The sequence below is a fragment of the Macrotis lagotis genome, chromosome 6 (genome assembly GCF_037893015.1).
Source record: "Macrotis lagotis isolate mMagLag1 chromosome 6, bilby.v1.9.chrom.fasta, whole genome shotgun sequence".
NCBI lineage: Eukaryota > Metazoa > Chordata > Mammalia > Peramelemorphia > Peramelidae > Macrotis > Macrotis lagotis.
This window is the reverse complement of record NC_133663.1, coordinates 50,109,574-50,135,784: the sequence shown is the minus strand read 5'-3', so window position 1 is coordinate 50,135,784 and position 26,211 is coordinate 50,109,574. Positions and strand designations below refer to the sequence as shown.

General features: G+C 33.5%; 1 protein-coding gene across 2 annotated transcripts in view; it reads right to left on the bottom strand.

The window, feature by feature from the left end:
- Window positions 1-26,211, bottom strand: part of PLOD2 (procollagen-lysine,2-oxoglutarate 5-dioxygenase 2) — a 104,640-nt gene that overhangs the window by 18,786 nt on the left and 59,643 nt on the right. For both annotated transcript variants that reach the window (XM_074191132.1, XM_074191133.1), the window contains exons 8-12: window positions 17,893-17,994; window positions 14,975-15,100; window positions 13,861-13,982; window positions 4,870-4,974; window positions 1,502-1,627 (exon numbers count right to left, since the gene is read on the bottom strand). In XM_074191132.1, coding sequence (XP_074047233.1) covers window positions 1,502-1,627; window positions 4,870-4,974; window positions 13,861-13,982; window positions 14,975-15,100; window positions 17,893-17,994 — 581 coding nt within the window. The remainder of the gene's footprint in view (window positions 1-1,501; window positions 1,628-4,869; window positions 4,975-13,860; window positions 13,983-14,974; window positions 15,101-17,892; window positions 17,995-26,211) is intronic.

Genomic DNA, 26,211 nt, shown 5'->3' with positions numbered 1-26,211 from the left:
AAGAAACTAAGGCAAACAGAATTAAGTGACTTGCCCAGGTCACCCAGCTAGTAAGTGTCTAAGACCAGACTCAAACTTAGGAAGATGAACTGTCTTGACTCTAGGCCTGACACTCTATCCACTGTACCAGCTACCTGCCCATCTTTAAACCTAGGACCTTATAATTTTAACTATTCCATTGTACTAAAAATAAAAATCACAATATTCACTTCTTTGTAATTCTGGAATTGTGTGTTTTTCTCTCTAAGGAGGGCTGAGATGACTGTGACAATTCTGATAGTTAATTTAATTTTTATCCATTTATTAGTTTATCTGCCAATAGAAACATATACATGAATAAAAGTTTGAAAAGAAAAAAAGTTTGGCATGCAAATTCTTCTAAGAAGAAAAACCTGTGGGAAACTAATTTTTTAAACTGTTTAAGTGAATTGTCATATAGTAAGAATCATTTCTTATACACAGAAAATCTGATACTAATGTACTTACTAACAAATGTGAATTGCTGTCATCCTCCTCCTCCTCATTATCATCATTATTATTCATTATACATATAATGGGCAGTATGGTATAGGGGATAGAGAACTGGCCCTGGAGACAGAAGATGTCCCTTCAAGTCCTGCCTGTGAGATTTCCAAGTTATCTTCCTCAGTGAGTCACTAAACCTCTCAATGATCTAGGCAAACCTCTAAGAATACGAACTAAAGAAAATCTGTCAATCTATATTGGTAGAGAGAAATTCCTCACCTGGGAATTCCCTTTAAATCAATGAAATCACAGCTTATCCTATTAAACTTTGAGAAATCTGTTTAAACAAATTATTTTACAAATTTCCAGTAATACAAAGTAGACAGGTTAATTTTTAAATGGATATTGTGCTTGATTTATAGTTAGGAAAGAGCTGATTTTGAATTGTTTCAGTCACTTACCATGACTGAGGAAATTGCCTAATTTTTCTGAGTCTCAAATGTAAAAGAGGAAAAATAGATCTAGATAGAAGCGTTGTGGGGATAAAAAGAGAATATATGTAAAGTGTTTTGCAAAATTTGAAGCAAGACCTTCATGTTATCTATGACTATGACCATCTCTTTTCAGAAATCCTAATCAGCCTTAGATTCCTTGTCTAAATCTCAAGAAAATAAACTAAATATATATATTCTATTTATATAATTTTTTTTTAAATTAACACTTTTCATGCATTATCAGAAATAACAACAATCAGTTTTTGAAAACTTCATGCTGTCTATTCAAAGGAATAATATATTATTCATTATTATTTTTTACCAAATAAAATTCTTAGTATGTATAATTAAGAAAATCAATAGAAAGATCAATGACATTCAGCAGTGGTATATAGGAGTTCCTGAAAGGTCAGAATTTGTCCATTTATTCATAAAACATGAAAACATTTTGAGATATTTCCTAATTAAGTACAATTCTTATATATTTTAAATAATTATTTGATAGTTGAATTTAATATAAATAATTAAATGATTCAACTTACACTCTGCTGCCTTGGACAATGTCTACATAATCTTCTGATCGAGCATAATATCCATCAGGACTTAGTGCTCCCCAGAAATTGGACCATAGCTTTCCATGACGAGTTACAAGAGGGGCAATGATTTTTCTGAAGAGAGGGGAGAGAGAAATGTTAATGTAACATTTAATTCTTTTAAAACTACAATATTTAAAACCTAGCATGTATATATTTGTGAGAATATAATTCTGTACTTAGATAATTCTATTTAACGTAAATTTAAAGTAGAAAGATATGTGCCATGATGGCAGTCCTCAATTGATTTACAGATGGAAGGAGACTTTCTGGTCTTCCATTTCAACCTGATCATTTTGCAAAGGGGGAAACTGAGAATTCTGTGATGGAAAATGTCACCCATATACAAAGATTAAAACTATGGAGTCTAAATGCAGAATAAAGCATACTATTTTACTTTTTAAAACTTGTTTTATGTTTTTTTTTTCTTTCTCATGAATTTTCCCTTTAGTTCTGATTCTTCTTTCACAATAAGACTAATATTTAAATATATTAAACATGATTGAAAATATATAACCAATATAAGATTACTTGCTGTCTGGAGATTAGAACCAAAGTTCAAGGTGCTCTCTGCCTTGGTTAAGTAGAGAATAACCCTTTATGGAAGTTCAATTGACACACAATTCTCTTCTCAGGGTTCCCCAGGCATGCATATAATGGACTAAGGTCGGGGTACAAGGATTTTTTGTTAAGGAAGTAATATAAAAATTTATTTTCCAAGGAGCAGAGTTTGCAAGAAATATCAACTGATGACAGCAACATACACTTTTTATCCATTTCTTCTACTACATTTATTTAGTTTTTATTGCAGATGAATTAAAAGAGAATAATCACAAATTACTCAAATTATTGTTTAGGGAAGAAAGTCTAAGTTACAAATGCTTCTCAGCTTTCAAAAGTCATACCTGACTCTTAAACAATTTTAAAAAGCATTAACCATCTTAATAATTATCTTTGAAAGATTCCCAATGGGGGGAAAAAAAGTCATTAGCTAAAGAGCAGAATAAAACTCCTTGGAATTCAACTCAATTGTTTTGTAAAGGAGCATCCAATTTTCCAATTCATCAAATAAAAACAGACTAAACAAACTGTAAAAATAAATGTCTACAGGCATTTCAAACTTTTCCTCTTGGCAGGCAACCTGTTTTTTTTCTTCCTCAAAAAGATGTGGTCAAGACAATAAACATTAGAACAATTAGATCTGGCAGGATGGGAGAAATCTACACATTCTCATCCATTTTCTTTAAACAATAAAGACAAATTAAAATCATGGAGTTTTGTAGATTATTTATATATATATATATATATGTAAATACAATTACATTAATTTAAAATGATTACACCAATAAATTAAAGAAAAACTTTTAAAATAAAAATAAAAAACTATTGTTAATTTAATCATCTTAATCTGGTTTTCTAATAGTTTGCTTTTACCATTAAGTAAAATCTGAAACCAACTGCATAGAATTTTGGGCATGGCTGATATATTGATTAATTTTGAATGTTGTATTGATTAGAATCAGATATTTATTAAAGTATTTCATAATTTTTTATCCTTCTCTTCTTCCTTCAACTAGTTGTTGATAAATCCTGTAAATTCATGCACTGTAATCTTTCACATATGTTCTCCCTTTTCTCTGCTGACATCATAGCTTAAATATTCATTATGTTGGATCTGTTATTTTGGTTTTATTGTGGGAGGGGGAAGGTTGGCTCATTGCAGTGATCTCTCCTAATATCTAGAATCATTTCTTTATCCAACATAGATCATAAATGCCTAATACCAAATTTTCCAACACCATATGTGGTTCCTATGCTGCCTTTATATTAGGGCCATGTTCTTTAGTCTGTCAGTGAAGGTTTTCCATAATCTGTTTTTTCTTCTTTGCCTCACATTGCCTAATTCTCTTCATCTCATGATCTATGCCAACTGCTCTACACTTTCAGTTGAGCAAATCCTATACCTTGACTTTGTTCAGGTATTCCCTTCACCTAAACTACAATTCTTACCCCATAAACCAAAACACTCTATTTTCTACTTTTTAAATTCTTTCCATACTTCAACTTCACTTACTCCCATGAATTCTATGAAACCTTCTCTGAAGTTTTTATCCAGAAGTGATTTCATCCCTCACTAAACTCTCATAATATTCTGCTATACTTCTCTTAGGCAATTATCAAATTTGCATTACATTTATTGCTATAACTGTTTCATATTTCCTTTCCGTAAGATTCTTCATCTTTGTAGCTCCTCTTCCACCATCTCTTCCTTCTCCCCATGGTAACCCTTCAGCTCTAACCTTCTGTCCCCTGGTTTTGATTAGTGTGCCCTCCCATTTCTAGCTCCCCTTTATGTGCTATCTTCTATTTCCCCCCAATCATTTGAATGTTAGCTCCATAAGGACTTGCCTGCTTAATGGACAGTACCTGGTATATTATTTTTAATAAATTATCTTTCTGTACAACCATCCATCTGTCTGTCTATCTTTCTATCTTTCCATAGCTTTATTGTAGAACATAATCAATATCTTCTATAAATAATAGGAACAAACTGTTTATTAAATGAATGATATAAGATAGAGAAAGAATGACTAGATAGTTTTTCAAATGAAAAAGAATCTGAGAACATTGATGCTAGGGGCCATGTTGTATTCATCTTTGCATCTCCTTCAGGGCTTGGCAAAAATGTCATACATACATATATGTATATATATGTGTGTGTGTGTGTGTGTGTGTGTGTGTGTGTGTATGAAGTAGTACTTTTTTTGAATGAGTGATCAATTAATGGTGATAACCTGCTTTCTAAATTTGCATTCACCCCAAAGTTTTGTTCAAAAAAATTACAGAATTTCAGATTTGGAAAAAAAAAAATCACAGGAAAACTCCATGCACAATCATTCCCTTAAAGACTTATTGAAAAGAGGAAATGACTACCTCCTGTAGCAGCACATTCCTTCTGGAGAGCTCTGTCTATTGAAATCCTTGCCTTCTTTAAGTTTCAGTTTTAATGGCATTTCCTTCATGAAATTCCCCCCCGATATTAAAAGCTAAGTAGAATCATGTTTTCTTCAAATTTATTATACTTATATCTTCATTATTTGTATAGGTATCCCCCATTGTACTCTAAGTTCTCTGTGAAGAGGGTGGTCAATATTATATCCAACTCAGCATCACCTGGCACAGGGCCTTGCAAATATTAAGCATTTGATAAATGAATTAAATACAATGATGAAGCCTATGGCATATGGTAGTTTTAAGTCTCAAAGAGAATTGTACATCCCTTTTGAATAGGGATCCCAGGGAATCTTAATGAGTACCTGTTTTGCTCAATCAGTATCTTCAAAGTCTTTGGATTTGTCAGAACAACATCTGCATCCAGGCTAAAGTAATAATCACATTTGTCATCTTGTCGACAGAGATCCCTGAAAGAAATAATTAGAATAAGAATTAGAATGCTGTGGGACAGTTAATGATTTTTTAAATAAAGTTTTAGTATACCACCCATAAGTATACTAAGTATAATTAGCTTTACTTAAAGTGCTCTTTCTTTTTTAAGATAATTTGAAATATATCACCAAAAATTTTAAACATCAACATTCAGAATGTTTATTATTGATTTTATAGGCTACATGTTTTATCCTCTCAGGTATTTAATAATAGCTAGAATCCATATAGTGTCTAAAGTAGGAAAAGGGGGTTTATATGTTAGCTCTCAACAACATTATCTCTTTTTTACAGATGAGGAAAACAAGGCATGGTAATTAAGTTACTTGCCCAGAGTCATACAGAAAATTATTCAAGGAAGGATTGACTCATTGCTTCTAATTCCCATACTCTAATCATTGAAGCACCTAAGTGCAGACACAAGTAGCCATTTCTAGACAAAGAGTATATTCACAGCACCTCTTTCATTAGTTTTTTGACAGTCAAAGTGTTATATAAATGCTAGATAATTGTTTGGGGTAATGCTGGGCCTGAAGTCAGGAAGACTTATCTTCCTGAGTTCAAATGTTGCCTTATTAGATGTGTGACTTTGGGCAAGTCATTTCACGCTACTTGCCTCAGTTTCTTCATCTGAAAATAAGCTGGAGAAGGGAATGGCAAACCACGAAGTATAATTGCAAAGAAAATCATTGTGAGGTCACAGAGATGACTGAACAACATTATGATTATCTTATTCAGTTAAAATGTTACCTTAGTTCTGTACATAACTCCAACTGAAATTATAAGTATGCCATCACATAACTCACTTATAGATAAAAATTTGATCTACCATTTTTTGAATAATCTGTTTTTGAACAAAAAAAAGCTTTCTGGATATTTGTTGTTTATTTTAAATAACCATACAGCCATAACATTACAAAAATATTTTTGTGCACATAACTATATAAAATATACATGCGTATATATATATATATATATATATATACATAAAAATTATATGTATACCAAAAATATATATACCAAATACATAATATATAGAGAGTATCTAAGTAGAGATTAAAGTGCTTCTCCCTCCCTCACCCTACGTAATTAATTCCATTAAATTTCAAAACTTTTTTAAAAAAATGTAAATAGCATATAAAAATCATTCTAAAACATCTCATAGAATATAGTGAATATATCAATTCAGGATCATTATTTGCAATATAAATTCTTTTACTGTACAATGAGGCTTTCAGGCCCTTACTGAAATGGAAAGGGTCATTTGTTATTAGAATTACTGACCCCATCCTCCAGTGCTCTTGTACAAGCTTTATGAAAATTTTCACTCTCCTTCCTAAATGTCAGCTCTAGGTAAGGCTGCTTCAAGCATCTCTCCCAAACATCCTTCTCCTATCCTCCTCTAGGTAATTTGGTGCTTCCCATCTGCTAAGGCTACAGAGTGTGCAACAAATGTTTGTAAAATGTAAAAGAAGGGTATACAGATAAAAAGCGGCTGTCCACTGAGTTATATGTGCATTACCTTTGGGATACCTTGAATACTTGTAGCCACTCAAAAATATGTGCTTTTTTTTTTATTGGTTATTGACTTTAGTAACATAAGTAAAACTACATGTTTGTCTCTGTGTGAAGTTATATCTATTTTTAGTGTTCCCAAATGGACAATTTTTGCTTAGTATATATACTGCCATACCCACTTTCTACTGGTCATCCAAATCTGTATTTATTTTTAGAATTATTGAAGAAATCACAAATGAATGCTTGCTTAAATAGATTAAATCTAAACTATTCAAAATAAGATCACAAATCACCCATAACTTCCAAAATATTGCCATATGGCCTAAAGACTCAGGGATGTATAGAAATGTTAATGAAAGTAAGATAATTTTTTTCTTTTTTCATTACTGCTTTGCAAAAATAGATTGTAAAATTTCTAAAACATATATCCCAAGCCAAGATGGCAGAGAGAAGCCAGGCACTGAGCTACGGTTTCCTGGTTTCCCCTCAAAAATAATATGAAACAAACCTCTTAACAGAAATCCAATGGACCAAAACCCAGAAAAAGAAGCTAGGAGAAGAACATCTACCAATAAGGTCTCAGGGGAGCACGGGTGACCTGGGGGGCAGAGAGCTGAGAGCCGGGGGGCAGTACAAGGACCAACCTAAACCACGGAGGCTGTGTCCAGGAGAGAGCACGGTCTGGGGAGCTCCCAGTGGGGAATGGAATTCCAACACAGAGAGTTGCACAGTGTGGCTGGATACCAATCTGCCTGGTTCAGGGTATGAGCTCCATACTGAACCCTCTTCCTAGAACAAACACAGTAACAGTCCCTCCACCTCCACCCCCAGGCTCAGGAAGGGCAGCAGAGCTCCCTCAGCTAAAAGGGAGATTAAGTGTCTAACTACCTCTGCCCAGGGCCCAGCCTACATTGTTCAAGGATACAGTCTCCACCTGCCCCACCTGCCCCACCCACCCCCTCCAGGACTAGGGAGAGGGCCTCAAATCAAGGTCACAGACACTCCAGAGAAAGCAACCAGTGCCCCCTACGGGTCAGCGCACATGGAGTTATTAAATTCAATGAGTAAAGCTTCCCACCCACTACTCAGTGAGCAAAGCCTCTAGGGATCTCAACAAAGATCTGTGAGCCAGCCCCTCCCCCAACACAAAATCCTAGGAAAATGAAGAAAGGCCAGTGGAAAGGGGGGAGTCATTAGAAAACTACTCTGAAGCCAAGACCCAAACTCAGAAGATCTAGAACCTCTGAGGAGAATATGAATTATTCTCTAGCCCAGAAAGACTTCTTAGAAGAAATCAGGAAAGACTTTAAAAGTCAATATGAAAAATTGGGAAAAGAAACTCAAGAGAAAATTAACATTGTGCAAGAGAAGATTAACACCTTGCAACAAGAAAGCACATCCTTAGACAATACAATTGGACAAATACAAAATGAGAATAATTCTCTTAAAACTTCAAATGGACAAATGGAGCACTCCTTCAAAACTAGAATTGACCAACTGGAAAAAGAGTTGCAAAAGGTAAATGAAGAAAATTTGTCTCAAAAAAAATAGAACTTGTGAAAACTAATGACTTCACGAGACAACAAGAATCTGTTTAAAGAAAAACAAAAAAAATTAAAAAAATAGAATAAAATGTAAAATACATCATCAGCAAAACTACTGACCTCAAGAATAAAGCCAGAAGAGTCAACTTAACAATCATTGGTCTTCCTGAAAACAATGAAGAGAAAAAATGCCTGGACTCAATATTACAGTATTTAGTGATGAAAACTGCCGTGATACCACAGAAGCAGAAGGGAAAATAGTTAATGAAAGAATACATCAGGGAGGCTAGGTGGTGCAGTGTATAGAGCACCGGCCCTAGAGTCAGGAGTACTTGAGTTCAAATCCGGCCTCAGACACTTAATAATTACCTAACTGTGTGGCCCTGTGGGAAAGCCACTTAACCCCATTAGCCTTGCAAAAAACCTAAAAATAAAAAAAAAATAAAAAGAATACATTGATCCCAAAATGAAAATACCAAGGAATGTGGTGGCCAAATTCTAGAACTATCAGATAAAAGAGAAAATCTTACAAGTAGGCAGAAAGAAACAATTTAGATACCAAGGAGACACAGTAAGGATTACACAGGGCCTGGCTGCATCAACATTAAGGGATCAAAGGGACTGGAATGTGATATTCCAAAAAAGCAAGGAAGGTTGATATTCACCCCAGAATTCAACCGAGCCTTAACTTCAAGGGGAAAATATGAACATTTAATGAAATAGGAGACTTCCATATCTTCCTGATGAAAAGATTAGAGCCAAATAGAAAATTTGGACATCAAACAGAAGATGCTAGAGATATATGAAAATGTGTAAAAAAAAGGGTAAAGAAAAAAAAATTCTATCTCATAACTCTCAAGAATTATAATTCTTTTAGAGAGAATATACTTAGCTAGATGTGATGGACACTCATATCTTATCCATGACTCTGATAGAACGATTTAAAAACAACATCTAAAAAAAAGGGTCAGTAAGGATATAGGAGGATGGAGGAGATTGAATAGGGTAAATGTCATTACATAAAGAGATACAAAGGACCTACTGCAATAGAGGGGCAGAAGGGAGGAGGTGAGAACTGCCCGAATCTTACTCTCATCAGATTTGGCTTAAAGTTACATACAAAGACTCAGTTAATTTATGAAAAATATCTTACCTTTCAAGTATTAAAAGGGGAAAGGGGGAGAGGGGAGGAAAAGGAGGAACTAACTGGAGGAAGAAGGGGAAAAGGGAAAAGAGAGAGAGAGAGAGGGGTTGGAATACAAGGGGGCAAACACAATGAAGGTGGTGATTTTCAAAAAGAAAATGCTGGTGGGGGCGGCTAGGTGGCACAGTGGATAAAACTGGCCCTGGAGTCAGGAGTACCTGGGTTCAAATCTGGTCTCAAACACTTAATAATTACCTAGCTGTGTGGGCTTGGGCAAGCCACTTAACCCCATTTGCCTTGCAAAAACCTAAAGAAAAGAAAAAAGAAAAAAGAAAAAAGAAAAAAGAAAAAAAGAAAATGCTGGTGAATACGGACAAAAAGAAAAAAGGGAAAAATATAAATAGAGAGAAGATAGCATGGAGGGTAAGAAAGAGCTAGTAATTATAACTTTGAATGTAAATGGGATGAACTCTCCCATAAAACAAGTGAATAGAATGGATTAAAAACCAGAATCCTACAACATGCTGCTTACAAGAAACTCATTTGAAGCTGAGAGATACATATAGAGTACAGGTAAAAGGTTAGAAACAAAGTATTTTTTGCTTCGACTTAAGTGAAAAAAGCAGGGGTAGCAATCCTTATCTCAAAGCAGATGCAAAAAAATAGATCTCATTAAAAGAGATAAGCAAGGACACTATATCCTCCTAAAAGGTACCATAGACATAGAGGCAATTTCAATACTACATATGTACGCACCAAGTGGTATAGCATTGACATTCTTAGAGAAAAAGTTGAATGAGTTACAGGAAAACTCCTCTGGTGGGAGACCTCAACCTTACACTATCAGATTTAGATAAATCTAACCATAAAATTAACAAAAAGGAAATTAAGGGGGTAAATAGAATGTTAGAAAACCTAGACATGACTACCTTTGGAGAAAGTTGAATGGGGGATAGAAAGGAATACTTTCTTTTTTTTTTCTCTGCATGGAACTTATACAAAAAAATGACCATATACTGGGGCATAAAAACCTAATAATCAAATGCAGAAAGGCTGAAATAGTAAATACATCCTTTTCAGATCATAATGCAATAAAAATCACATGCAATAATGAACCAGGGAAAGACAGACCTAAAACTAAATGGAAACTTAATAACCTCATTTTGAAGAATGAGTAGACCAAACAAGTTATAGAAAGAATTAATTATTTCATCCTAGAAAATAACACTGAGACAACATACAATAATTTATGGGATACACTCAAGGTGGTTGTCAGGGGATATATTATATCTTTAAATGTTTACATGAATAAACTGGAGAAAGAGGAAAACAAGGAACTAAATATGCAACTAAAAAAATTAAAGAAAAATTTTAAAATGCCCAATTAAATATCAAATTAGAAATTCTAAAAATTAAAGGAGAAACTAATTAAATTGAAAGCAAGAAAACTATTGACCTAATAAATAAAACCAAGAGTTGGTTTTATGAAAAAAAACAATAAAATTGATAAATATCTGGTTAATTTGATTTTAAAAAAAAGAAAAAAGAAAATAGGGGTGGCTAGGGTGGCACAATGGATAAAGCACTGGCCCTGGAGTCAGGAGTACCTGAGTTCAAATCCAACCTCAGACACTTAATAATTACCTAGCTGTGTGGCCTTGGGCAAGGTACTTAACCCCATCTGCCTTGCAAAAACCTTAAAAAAAAAAAAAGAAAATAGAAAACCAAATTGCCCATATCATGAATGAAAAAGGTGAAGGCACCTCCAATGAATTTAACAATGCAGAATTATTTTGACCAACTGTATGACAATAAATTTGATAATTTAAATAAAATGGATAAAGGTACCCAGGTTAAATGAAGAGAAAATTAAATAACTAAATAACCCTATATCAGAAAAAGCAATTCAACAAGCCATTAGTGAACTCCCTAAGAAAAAAATCTCCAGGGCCAGATGGATTCACAAGTGAATTTTATCAAAGATTTAAGGAGCAAATGGTTCCAACTCTATATAAATTCTTTGGATAGATGAAGACAGAACTCTGCCTAACTCTTTCTATGATACTAATATGGTGTTGATACCTTAAACCAGGAAGAGTCCAAAGAGAGAAAAAAATTATCGACCTATTTCCCTAATGAATACAGATGTCAAAATCTTAAATAAAATCTTAGCAAAACAATTACAGCAAGTTATCACTAGAATGATACACCATGACCAAGCAGAATTTATCCCAGGAATGCAGGGGTGGTTCAATATTAGGAAAACTGTTAGTTTAATTAACTATATCAAGAATAAGCCTATCAGAAACCATATGGTTATATCATTAGATGCTGAAAAAGTCTCTGACAAAATACAGCACCCATTCCTACTAAAAACACTAGAGAGCATAGGAATAAAGGAATGTTCCTAAGAATAATAGGGAGTATCTATCTGAAATAATCATTAAGCATTATATGCAATTACATAAAATTCCAAAAAGATCCGGGGTTAAACAAGGATGCCTGTTATCACCACTACTATCTTAGTATCGGTATTATATTAGAAATTTTAGCTTCAGCAATAAGAGAAGAAAAAGAAACTGAAGGAATTAGAACTAGGAAGGAAGAGACAAAACTCAGTTTTTGCAAATGGTATGATGGAATGCCTAGAGAATCCCAAAAATCATCTAAAAACTACTAGAAACAATTAGCATCTTTAGAAAGTCACAGCATGTAAAATATACCCTCATAAATCCTTAGCATTTGACTAGCAAGATATAGCAGCAAAAGCTAGAAAGATAAATCACATTCAAAGTAACTTCAAACAATATAAAATATTTGGTAAGCTACCTGCCAAAGTAGACTCAGAAACTCTACAAAAACAACCACAAAACATTTTTCACACAAATAAAATCAGATTTAAATAACTGGGCAAATATCAACTGCTCATGGATAGGTCAAGCTAATATAATAAATGTGACAATTCTACCTAAATTAAACTAATTATTTGGTGCCTTACAATCAAAATTCCAAGATAAATTAATGAGTTAGAAAAAATTGTAAGTAAATTCATTTGGAGAAATAAAAAGCCAAAAATTTCCAGGAATTTAATGAAAAAAGTGCAAAAGAAGGTGGCTTGGTCCTACCAGATTTAAAATGTATTATAAAAAGCATCTGTCATCAAAACTTGTCTGGTGGATCAGTGGAAAAGACTAGGGGCAATAGAGATAGCAGGAAATGATTATAGTAATCTGCTGTTTGATAAACCCAAGGAATTCAACTTCTGGGATTAAAAACTCTCTCTTCAATTAAAAACTGTTGGTACAACTGGAAGTTAGTATGGCAGAAACTTGGATAAGACCAACATTCCTACCTTATACCAAGATAAGATCAAAATGGAACAGAATTTATACATAAAAGACAATATTATAAGCAAACTGGGAGATCAAGGAACAGTTTTCCTGTCCAATCTAAGGAAAGGGAACAGTTTATGACCAAGAAAAAAGGGAAAACATCATTAAATACAAATTGGATAATGTTGATTACATTAAATTAAAAAAGCTTTTTGCAAGGACAAAACCACTGTAACCAAGATAAAAAAAAATATAGTAATTTGGGAAACAATTTTTACAACTAGCATTTCTGACAAAGGACTTATTTCTAAAGTATATATAGAACTGATTCAAATTTACAAAGGCAAGCCATTCCCCAATTGACAAATGGTCAAATGATATGTTGTGGCATTTTACAGATGAGTAAATCAAAGGGATCCGTACTCATATAAAAACTTACTCTAAACCATTACTTATTAGAAAAATGCAAATTAAAGCATCTCTGGGGTACCATGTCACACCTATCAGACTGGCCAGTATGACCAGAAAAGACAATGATCAATGTTGGAAGGGATGTGGGAAATCTGGGGCATTAATACATTATGTTGGTGGAGCTGTGAACTCATCCAACTTTTCTGGAGGCAATTTGAAATTATGCCCAAAGGGCAAAAAAAAATGTGCATACCCTTTAATCCAGGAATACCACTACTGGGTATATACTCTGAAGAGATCAAGAAAAAGGGTGGAAACATCACCTGTATAAAAATATTCTTAGCAGCCCTGTTTGTGGTGGCAAAGAACTGGAAACTGAGTGAATGCCCATCAAATGGAGAATGGCTGAACAAATTGTGTTATATGCACATTTTATGGAACACTATTATTCTAGTAGAAACCAGAATGGATGGGAAATCAGAGAAGCCTGGAAAGATTTGCATGAATTGATGCTGAGTTAGATGAGAAGAAACAGAAGAACACTGTACACCCTAACAGCAATATGGGGGTGATGATCAATCTTAATAGACTTGCTCATTTCATCAGTGTAAAAATCAGGACACTGGAGAACATCATCTGTATCCAAAAAAAGAATTGTGTGGTTTAAAAAAGATCAAAGACTATTAATTTTAATTTTTTTAAGAAAGGTATCTTACGTCATTTTGCTATCTTATATATTTTTTTTCCTTAAAGATATGATTTCTCTCTCAACACATTCAATTTTGATCAATGTATAGAATGGAAACAATGTAAAGATTAACAGACTACCTTCTGAGGGGGGAGGGAAGTGGGATTGGGGGAAAAATTGTAAAATTCAAGAAACAATACAGTTGTTTTCAAAAAAAAACAACATACATCCCCATATTCCTGGCTTCTGCTTGACTAAGATCTTCCTCTGGACCAACAATTTTTATATTCTTGATCACATCTTTAGCTTTTTCCCAAAATTCTTTGATGTGCTTTTCATGATAGACCTCCTGTAATAAAACAGAGAATTAGAGCTGACATATTTTTATGATAGACTCCTGTTAAATATTAATAAAATTTAGAATTACAGAAAATAACACCAAAGAAGAGAGTTGATATTTATACAAAATGCCTTTCTTTTCAAAAGATACTTTTTTTTTAGGTTTTTTGCAAGGCAATGGGGTTTAAGTGGCTTGCCCAAGGCCACACAGCTAGGTAATTATTAAGTGTCTGAGGCCGGATTTGAACCCAGGTACTCCTGACTCCAGGGCCAGTGCTCCATTCACTGTGCCACCTAGCCACCCCCAAAAGATTCTTAAAACAAAATAAGATTTTTTTTAAATAATACATTTTACTATTGTTCAAAAGTAAGGGTGTTTACTATTGAAGCAGACATATGAGCATCATTTTAAAAGGGGATGATTTAAAAACTTCCATTTGCATACAAAGAGACTCCCCCCAGTTATAAAGTTTTTGATCATGAGTTTAGTAAGTCAAAAAAATAAAAATGTCTTCAAAGTATATTCTAGAACACATTCTGGAAACATTGCAAAATATCTAAAAATTTGAAAATATAAAACACAATAATAGCATTATCCTCATCATATTTTGAGGCAATAATATTGGCTTTTTTCTTTTAGTAACCTCCAAAAAATTTTTTTATCACTAATATCTTGATGGAAAGCACAGATTATGTGCAATATTTGATATATTAACAACTATGTCAGTGACCAGTTATTACTGATCATACTGCAACACTGGAGCTGTTAACTCTCATCAAAAAAAAAGCTGTTAAGTATGTTATCAAAATTAAGCAATCGCTGCACCAAATCAGTCATGATTTGAATACTATTTGAAAAAAGAGTGTGTCTTTTCTAATGAGGATGTCACAGATCTTCGAAAAAAAATTATAATGCAATTCCTTTGTAACTTTAAGCCATTAGTAACTGTCCATTCTTCTGCCCATCCCCTCCCCAATATAACTCAAGATTGAAATACTTACACTGTTATGAATGAAGAATTTAAGAGCTTCTTTGGGGTAATCCAGTGTCAACAAGAGGTCTAGAAATCGAGGTAGGAAAGGAGTTGGCTGTTCAATGAAAATACCAACTGTAACCCTTGGAAAGACCTAGGAAAAACAAAGCAGTAAAAATGTACCTTTATTCAAGTAGGTGCCAATTTTGGCTATATTCAATGATTAAGTATGGAAATGTTGCTCTGCAGCCTATTAGAACATATAGGAAAGGAAGTTTAAGAAAAAATATATAAACATATATATATATGTATATATATATATATATATATGTATGTATGTATTTCATACATACATACATATTTTCACTATGGCATGATCTGCAAAGTATGAAAATCAGAATATGGTAATTCAGTCCAGAATTTTATTAGAAGAGAGACAGAAACCCAGAGAGGAGAGAAGGATCCTTATCCCTAAGAACTTTAGACTAAAATTTAAATACATATGATAACCCTAAATAGTTATTTAGAATATTGAATTTAGTTGATAACAATAATAATAAAGATAACCTTAATAGTCATAAAAACAATTAGTATCTGTATAGTATTTTAAGATTTACAAAGAGCTTTACAAATATTATCTTACAGAATCCTCAAGATAATCCTGTGAGGCAGGGGCTATTATTATTCCCATTTCACAGATAAGAAAAAAGAAACTGACTGGGGTTAAGTAACTTGCTCACAGCTTGCATAGATAGTAAATGTCTGAAACTGGATTAGAATTCAGGTCTTCTTGACTCCAAGCCCAGGACTGTATTCACTATTAACTTTGAGATAATGATTTTAATGATGTAATATTATGTGTAACTTGGATTTTCCAGTGTTATTTTTAAACTGCTTTAAGATTACAGCTGTTGGGGCTGCTAGGCTGTGCAGTGGATAAAGCACTGGCCCTGGAGTCAGGAGTACCTGGGTTCAAATCTGGTCTCAGCTGTGTGGCCTTGGGCAAGCCACTTAACCACATTTGCCTTGCAAAAAACCTAAAGAAAAAAACAAGATTACAGCTGTTTTCAAAAATCATGAGGTTTTCATCTGGATAAAGTAGATAGGAAAAAAGTTGTTTTTTTAATTCTTATCTGAGACAGTTAAAATAAATGAGAATGAAACAAGTAGAAGCAGTAGCTCTCATTTATAAGGGCAGAACATTAAGTTCTGCAAAAAATATCATTTTAAAACATCTTTTCATCATACCTCTCTCCAGAAAAATTCTGGCATTCTTTCTTGGCAGGAAATATTCAGTTTGTTTTTTAAGAAACTGGCCAAAATGTCTTATTTTCAAATAAAACATGGCCCTGTTCAGTATCTATTAAATGTGCACAACTTATTTTCTATTCACCTTAAGACATTGGTAAGAATAGAAATACTCTTAAAAGCCTGTCTTTTTTGTAATCTTGAATTAATCCTTACTGATGAGGCCAGCAGTTTCTAAAACTGCATTCTTGTAAACTTCCATGATTTCATACTAATTATACCATATACTCTTTGTTGAAAGATGCTTCTTTTCCATGTCATCAAAGAGATTTGCTTGAAACAAAACAATGTTCTATTATATCTTATAAACTCATCACTCTCCTGAATCACAAGAGTATTGTTTGAAGAAAAAAACTATTACTAAACAATAACTGTTTCTAGAAATTTGCCTATTCATTTGAAAAATTGGCTGGCAAAAAATAAATGCAACTAAATGTCCATCAGAAAGATATTTTAAAAATCTACAAATGTATAACATTTGATTTTAAAAATGCTTATTTTTAAGTAGTTATTACACCTTTTTCCTTAATAACTGTGACCAATTTGATAGTTAACATAGTATTAACTCAAAGCAAATAAGTGGGTCCATGTTGGAGCTTGGATATTTCAGTCAAACTTGTGAAGTAGCTCAGAAGGAAAGAATAAGCATAACTATAAGAAACTGACCGTCTTTAAAAGTTTAGAAACCCTATGTAAGAAATTATTTCTCATATTTTATAACTAATTATTGAATCAAGACCAAGGTTTATTCTTTTTTCTACTTTTCTACTTCCTCATCCAGAAATCAAAGGATGTGGGGAATCTCTCTTAAAGACCAAGATTTAATCAGACAGTAAAAGAAATTCTAATTTTCAGCTAATGGGTATATTCCTGCTTAGCATGTTTTCTCAGACTGGACTGGGAAGAGTTGATTCTTCCATTTGTCAGACTGGTGATACGGAAATTGATGTCTCCTTAAGTCAAGATTTGGGTAATCCAAGTCGCCTACCCCAAGACTCTTATTTTATATAACCCACTTCCCATTTTAATATTCATTCTCTTACTTACCAAAGTTCATTTTCACCATCAGTTCATTTTTCACCCCTTTTCCAAAATATTTTTAAATATCAAATATTCAAGCAATTCCATCTCTTTGCCTACCCAAGAAACAATATGTAAGTTTCTACAATTATTGTTTTCAAGATATAGCCAATAAAACTGTTTTTTAAATTTTTTTAAATCACCTGTTCTATTTAAAAGGCTATATTTGGTGTTCTGACATCTACTTTCTTAGAGAGGTAGACCAGCATAGAGGTAGAAGATTGACCTTGGAGTTTAGGAAGACTTGGATACAAACTCCACATCTGACACATACTTTCTTTCAATTCATGCAGTTTCTTAGGACTGCAAGCAACTCTAAAATTATAAGTAATGATGGAGAAAATTTCTCCACTTGAAGATCTGACAGTGATGAGCTTATCGGCCTATAGGAACAATAGCAGCAAAAGAAGTAAAACAATAATACAAAAACAAATAAGAATAAAAATAACATAACTGATTATTTTCCTCCACATATATATATGTGTGTGTGTTTGTGTGTGTGTATCAGTAAGCAATAACAATTCATTGTAAGAAAATTGCATATACCATTATACTTACTTCTACTGTTGATAGATCAATTATATCCAAATCACAAAGGGTACATCCATTTTCCTGAGTCCAAGAATTAGGGATATAATTTCCAAAATAGTTTAGTTGAATCTATTAAATAATGGGAAAATTTGTTTAATAACAGAAAGTCTCTCTCAACACACCATCACCTATTTTCTTTTTTTTTAGGGTTGTTTTTTTTTTGCAAGGCAAATGGGGTTAAGTGGCTTGCCCAAGGCCACACAGCTAGCTAGGTAATTATTAAGTGTCTGAGATCGGATTTGAACCCAGGTACTCCTGACTCCAGGGCCCGTGCTTTATCCACTACACCACCTAGCCGCCCACCATCACCTATTTTCAAAGTCAGTTTTATATATTTTCAGGTTTCCTTTCAAAAAATATCAACTGTTATTTATATTATCTCAAATTCCAAAATTTAACAGCACAAAATAAGAGAAATGTAGGTGAATGAGCCAAAAATGTCATCATCTTTTTCATTTAAGGAACAATAAAATAATTTATTGGAACACAATAGTATGATAAAAGAGAAAAATGTAGGGAGTTATAAAGAGATGACATCCAATGTTCCTAATTCACTTAATGAGTCCCCATAAGTGGAATAAATAACTTCTTAGGAAAGCCTGGTTTTTAATATCAGCCTTAGGGGCAAATACATTCTAAAAGAATACCATATGACTAATGTTCTTCAGATATGTGTTGTAATAACTTTGAAGGCAGATTAATATTTTTAGAGGTATGATTGAGTTTCCATCTTTTTTCAGGGTATTGGCTTATTATTCTTTGGAAATATTCTAATTCATTATATCTTCAGCCCAGAGTAAATTGGCACCACCTATCCCAAGCACATACTATTTTCACAAGGGTATCAGGGGAGGACTTGGCCAGAGAACCTGTAGGACTAGGAGATATCACTTAGGATCCCTAGCTCTTGGACTTTAGTTTAAGCATTACCTATAAGAGACCCTTCACGATACCCCACAATTGCCAGAACATATTCCTTGATAGTTTATATTTGGAGTCATTTTATATATAAAAGTGTGTGTTCATGTTTTTCAGATCAATTTAATTTACTACAGGGGAGGAATCATTTCATTTTTGTCTATTCTCATTACAGTGTCTGTCACAGTAGAAGTTTAATACATGGTGAATGACTGTTGGAGCACTAAAGACACAAACACACATACTCAAAAAGAAAACTCCTCTATCAAAAAAAAATAATTAATCTTCTTAAAGAGAAAATGAATTGGATTCTTTCTCCACTTGTCTCCTGGTACCTTCTTTTCTTTCCTAGAATTATAGGATGTGAGAGAGAGAGAGAGAGAGAGAGAGAGATAAGAACCTTTGGAGCTCTGACTCCTTATTTAACAAATGAAGAAACCAAGGGTCAAGGAAGGAAAATAAATTAACCATGGTCTTCAGATAGCAAATAGAGAATTTAAGTTCCTTATTTCCTTATGATTGGGTACTATTTTGTTTTTTTTATTTTTCTCTGTCTTCCTAATAGCCTCTGGTATACAACTATCACTTAATAAATGTTTGGTGACTGAAGTGGAAGTACTGAGATTTAAACTCATATCTTCCGACTTGAAAGTCATTCCTTCTTTCACTATATGACACTGCCTTCTCGTGGCTTATTTTAATCATAATATCATAGCTTTAGAACTAGAGAAAAAAATCCAAAAAATTTGAAATCATCTAGTCTAACACCACTCTCCCATTTTACAGATGAAAAAAAACTGAGACCCCTAGAGATTAAATTACTTTTCTTAGGTTATACATGTCATGTCAGGATAGATGTAAAAAAGATCTTGGCAGGCTGGGGTTGAATCTAAAAAGAAATAATTCAATGAGAAAAAAATGTCTTTGACTTGTAGTAGGTTGAAAGTTCAATGAGTGAGCAGCATGATATTTCAGTCAGAAAAGGCTAATGCATTCTTGGACCAAATTAGGAGGAGGATCAAATCCAGGAAGAGAGATGTGTTTAGTCTGTACTCTACCCTTTTCAGACCTTCTTGGGAGTAGGTGATCAATTCTGCAAAAAATGGCATTGATTGGCTGAGGAGTATCCAGCAAAGGGTCACCATGATAGTAAAGAGCCTTGGGTTCTTTTCATATCAGCATCTATTGAAGAAATTTAGTCTGTTTAGCCCTCTGAGGTTTGATGTCAGGAAAACCAAAAGAACAGCTATCCAATAATTAGAACTGTCCCAAGTTGGAATGGTTTCTTTAGAAGTAAAATTGGGGGGGGGGTGTGGCTAGGTGGCGCAGTGGATAGAGCACAGACCCTGGAGTCAGGAGTACTTGAGTTCAAACCTGGCCTCAGACACTTAATTACTTAGCTGTGTGGCCTTGGGCAGTCCACTTAGCCCCATTTGCCTTGCAAAAAAAAAAAACCACCTAAAAAAAATAAAATGGTAAAACCTATCTCTCAAAATCATTGAGGCTCAAAGGAGATAACATAAATAGAGTACTTTAAAAACTTTAAACAACTACATGCCAAACATTATTCATATGTATGGATACATGTGTGCATACACCCATAGCACATTCTTTATAGTTGCATATCCATATATAGGCATATTCAACATAGAAACATCCAACTACAAAACTGGAAATTATTCTTTGGAAAGAAGCATGATAGCAATGAATAAGGCATTCCTTATTTCTGTAAGAACAAGGGAAATTCAAGAATTAGGCTCCCATGACAGATAAGAAATAAGCAGTTATGACATTCATTAGCCAAATGTCAAGCATTTAAAAAAAAAAAGTTCTCCATCTACAGAACCACTCTGTAGTGGTAATAAATGAAGCAAAAGAAAATTTCCCAGAAACAATTCAAAAACTTGACTCAAATTCTCAAATATAAAATTTGAAGACAATTCTTTTACACTAAATTCATCATAGGTCAATACTTAATTCATATATTAAATTATTATCACAGAGCTATGAAATTTAATTATTCTTTCAAGAAAACATTAGATCACTTTATTTTTTAATACTTTATCTTATAATAATTTTCATTCCACTTTAAGTCAATCATCAAATTTTATTTAGAATAAAAAATAATCTACAGTCTAGAACATTCCCCTTCCCATATCTTTGATGAAATTCAGTAGAAATTTCTTCATCCGCTATAACTTTTTTTTTTCCCATAAAAGTTTCAGACAGTTGTTCTGGCAGCTATTTAAATGACTAACAACTGATTATACAGTTAAACAGTAGGTCTGGGCAATCCCATTCTACTCAACAATGTTTTTTTTTTTGTTTGTTTTTTTTACCCATGTTTCACAATCCCAAAGACCTTTCCAAATATGACATCACTTTCAATGGCAATCAAACTTGGTCTACTCTGTTCCATTCTTTTAAAGCCCTTGTAAAAAAAATATGAAAGCTATATTCAAATTTCCAAGGTCAACATGACCTAAACACACTGCATTATTTGATGACATATGTATGGAAATAGAGTGCCTCTCAGTTAAGTGCAAGGCAAATTAATTTTTGAAAAAAATGTCTCCTGAAAATGTACTTCTCTCCCTTCTCTGCCCAACTGGGAGAATTGGCTTGTTTTGCTCAAGTGGACCTTTTTTCTTTTTTATTATTTGATAAAAGGGATAATTCTCAATGTGAAAAAATCAATAAATATTTTAAATTATGAATTAAATTTAAAAATAAATTATTTTTATTAAAAATTATTTTAAATACTTCTATGATAGTTTATTTGAGCAATTAGATTACTCATTGAACCCTCCTGTGACTCAGTTTCTGGATGAGAAAAATGGCTGTTGTTAAATATCTCAAAAAGATGCTGCTAAAATATGCATAATAAATCATTTCACTGTTTTATTGTTCAGGACTACACTTTTGTAAGCTACATAAGAACCTAAATCAGCTCTTAATAATAGACAAATTTCATCAAATTATCATAGACAGAAAATAATTTGTCATTATTTGTCATCTACTTCCAACTCAAAGATTCATGACTCCATTGACAAGATTCTCCTTTTACATTAGAGGTCACAACCTCTCCACAGGGATTTGCCTAAACTGCTGTAACTGAAAAACATTTTTCCCTGTTAAGTTAATCTTCTGGGATGAGTCTTTCCAAATTTAAGCTGTCCTGAAAGTGTTTCTATCTTTAGGGAAGATCTGCCAAAGTCTAGGATTTTTGAGAGCCTCTTAGAATGCAGGATAACTCCCTCCTCCACAGAATAAATCGCAGGAATAAGTGGAGATCTTTTAGATTTAATATCATAGCCCATCCACTAAGAGGGATCTAGTACACCATAGAGAGAAGAAAACAATTTGCATGTTGACATTCCTTTTCAAACCATACTAAGTATTATCTTGTTCAGCAAAAATGAAGTATTAAAATTCACAGGGATTTTTTTTTAGTCTCATGGGAAAGATCATCTCTATTTTCATCCAAACAGAAAACAGTTTGTTTTCTTTCTCATTAACCTACATGAAAGAGGCATGAAATTTCCTTCTAGGAATTCTATAATTAAATCTCAGTAGTCACAATTAAATAACCCAAGAGAAGATATGAAAAAATATCCTGCCTTTCTTGAATTGCAGAGGTGGAGAACTATATCATATACAACTGATTGGCCAATGTAGTATTAATTTTTGCTAAAATGCTTCATAACTGAATTATTTTTAAAATCCTTATAATATGGAATCACTCTGAAGGGAAAAGGAATATATTCAGAAAGGAATATAATACAAAAAGAAACTATGTAAGATTATAAATTTTTAAATTATCTAAATAGAATGAGTGGCAGAAGAAAAAATTACTAAGCTAACGTTAATCTTGTTCAATTTCCCAGACACACTACTAGACATAAGTGAAAATATTTTCTAGAGAGTTTAAAAGTTCCTAACAATTGCTGAAAATCTAAGTGTCTCCTTTCTTTGACTCCATATCCACAATGTAAAGGGCTCAAGACTGAGAGTTAGGAAAAATGAGTTAAAATCCTACATCTATACATACATGGGAAGGTTTACTTAAATTTTGGAGGTTTCAGTCTCTTCATCGATCCTATTGTATAACCTTGAAGTGTTGGTATACTAGAAAGTATTTTGCAAACTTGCCAGTAGTCTAGAATGTGAATTGTTCTTAGTAGAATTATCCCAGGGTAAGGATCAAGATTGACTCTTTAGGAATTGAAATGGGGTTTCTATGACAACCTGAGTTTGAAGGACTAAGGTCAGAAGTGAGTAACACAGATGACATTTCAAAGACAGTCTTTAAAGTCATGTTAACTTAGATAAGCTGTTACATTTTTCTGACAGTATTAAGAGGGGAAAACACTAAGGCAACGTTAAAAAAAGATAAATTTGGGGAAGAGCATGGAAGTAGATTATTTCTAATAAAATGGCACCACTAGAATATTCTATCAAGATAGGGAAACTTGAAGTATGAATAAACCTGGACATGGGATTCCACTGATATACAAAACTTGTAAATGTGACATTTCCTTTACCTACATAATTTCTCTGCAACTCATAATCTTGGAGGATTGCATAGAATAGGGAGAGATTATGACCCAGAATCACATGGGAAGTATGTGGAAGAGGTAACCCAGGTTTTTCTAAGGATGGTTCTCTACCATGATAACACAGCCTCTCATAGGGAAGACTCCCAAAAGAAGAGTAAAGGATTTATGGGCCAAACAAAAAAACAAGGAAAACATAAAAACTTAAGCTAATGTACCATTTTGTCTAGGGCCACCTTGTTCCAGCCAATGGACTTGGAATTTTATAAAACTTCCTCTGACACCTAACCATTTTAGACTCTAAAGGTAAATTTAGTCAATCTTGCCATCTTTTGCATTTTCTTCAGTAAGGCTGAACACTAATGAAGCAAATGGACCACCCATTCCACTTCTTGGAGATCCATTACTCTAACCCAACATGGAGGTAGGACAGGAAGAGATAATCAGAACCACAACTTCAGTTAAAGAATGGTGATTAAGGGTAAAAGGGTAGATAGAGTAGATAGATGTTCAATTTTAGAGACAAATAAATGAATTCTGATTTCTGGTTATAAGCCTGTTTTGATATTTCTTGGCATGTATGAGGAACTAACAGTTTCCAGAACCATGGAAAAATACAGTGGCACAACAGAGAACATAGAAGTAGAGCCAGTATCACTGCATTGGAAAACAGACCTGCACTTAATTTTTCCTTGGCATCTACATTTTAATTCAATTTCTGCATCCCTGTGGTTTGACAGTGACATCATAAAAACCATTTTCTTTCTTTTACTTTTCTTCTAATCTAACAGTCAATAACATTTCTAACAGTTGTGAATGGCATCTATGAACATGAAGGAAAGACAACTTCTGAAAGCCAGATGCCACCCAGATATCAGATACAATCTGGCCACCTTCAAAACAGCAGGTACTTTGGAAAGCTGCATCAAGACTTTCAAACCACCAGCTAATTCTAAGTTTTCTTATAATATCAACTTAGAAAATGTTCTTCAATGAATCCATGGATCCTTTACTGTTCCAAATCTGTTGATATGGTTCAGTCAATATGCCTCAAGTCAACAGGCACACTATTATTTCTAGACATTCTAACCCTCTGCCCAGGAAACCCCCTACATCTGGTATGTATGCCCTTCTCACCTCCACCTCTTAGAATCCTCACTTCCTTAAAAGAACAATTCAGGGATCATCTATACAAAATTTCCCTGATCTTCTAATTTTTAGTACTAGCCTTCCCTTTAGAAATTACGCATCCATTGTTCTCCCTGACACAAATTTCTCCCCATTCCAGTCCTCATCCATTCAGCAATCAAAAGGCTATTTCCAATGTTCAAATATGACAATGTCAACCCCTTACTCCAATGGCTCCCTATCATCTCTCAAAAATAAAATTCTCTGTTCATGCTTCAAAGCTCTTCACATATGTTACATAAAAATGATACATATCAGACTAATCTATATCAGACTAATCAATGCCATGGGGAAAGGGGAGGGAAGGGCGGTAGAAAAATGTGGGAACTCGAAATATTTGGAAAAAAATAATGTTGAAAACTATCTTTGCATGTAACTGGAAAAAAATAAAATAACATAAAAAAGACCTCCACATTCTGCCTTGCCCTTTTTTATATACATTATCCCTTCCCTGATACACACACACACACACACACACACACACACACACACACACACACTGATCTAGATATATTGAACTTTTTGATGTTACTCAAGACACTCCAACTCCAGATTCTGCACATTATCAATAACTGCCTTCCATGGCTGAAGTGAAAATGTTACCTTGCACATGAAGCCTCCCCTGATTCCTCTTAATTCTAATGCCTCCTCTCTGTTACTCTATCTATACATCTATCTATTCTATATTACTATATTTATATAGATATGTATTTATGAAACTAATCCTGTGTATAAGCTTGTTTGGACATAGTTGTTTTCAAGTTACCTCCTGCATTCAATTTTGAGCTACCTGAAAAGCAAGGACTATCATTTACCTGTCTTTGGATATTGGATGTTTATTTAATATTTGCTAATTGACTAACTGACATTAATTTGGACAAATCTGTCTTTACATAGCTTGTATGTGTATCATCCCTTCAACAGAAAATAGTCTCCTTGAGGGTATGAAGAGTTTTCCTTTGGTGTTCACATTCTCAGCACATCTTCAAGTGATCCTCTATAGGTAACTGATATGATTTGTGTAACTCCTCTTGAGTTGAATATAAGATGATGCCTACATCCTCCCAGCTTGAAATTCAATGATCCTAAATTGTTAGTAGGGAATGAACATTCTTATATACTATAATGGATAACCAAGCGGGAAACCATAGTGACTCACAATCAATCAAAAGGAATTTATTGATTGCTGTGCCAACCACTGTGTTGTGTTGGACATGCTAAGATAAAGCAAAAAAAAAAACAAAAAAACAAAACAGTCTGACACTATACTTAGACTTTAATGGGGGAGACAAAAAAAGTAAAGTGTCCAAAAAGTTCTAGTGCATTTTTAAACAATTAAAAAAACTCACTAAGACTTTTGGTATGGCTTATATATAGTGATAAGTGGTAAGTGAATCTTATCTTTTTAATGAATCTACTACTGAAAGGCATCATGATACAAAGGACCTCTGACCCCTTGGGCACATCAGTTATGATACCTGCTTCCTCAACTGTTCTATGAGATGGTTAGGTTGGACTAGAAGATTTTCAAGATCCTTTCCTGCTCTTTGCTCTCACAGTTAACTCCACTGAAATGTTTCTAATACCTTCACCTACGTCTGATTCCACCTCCTCATGGCTTCTG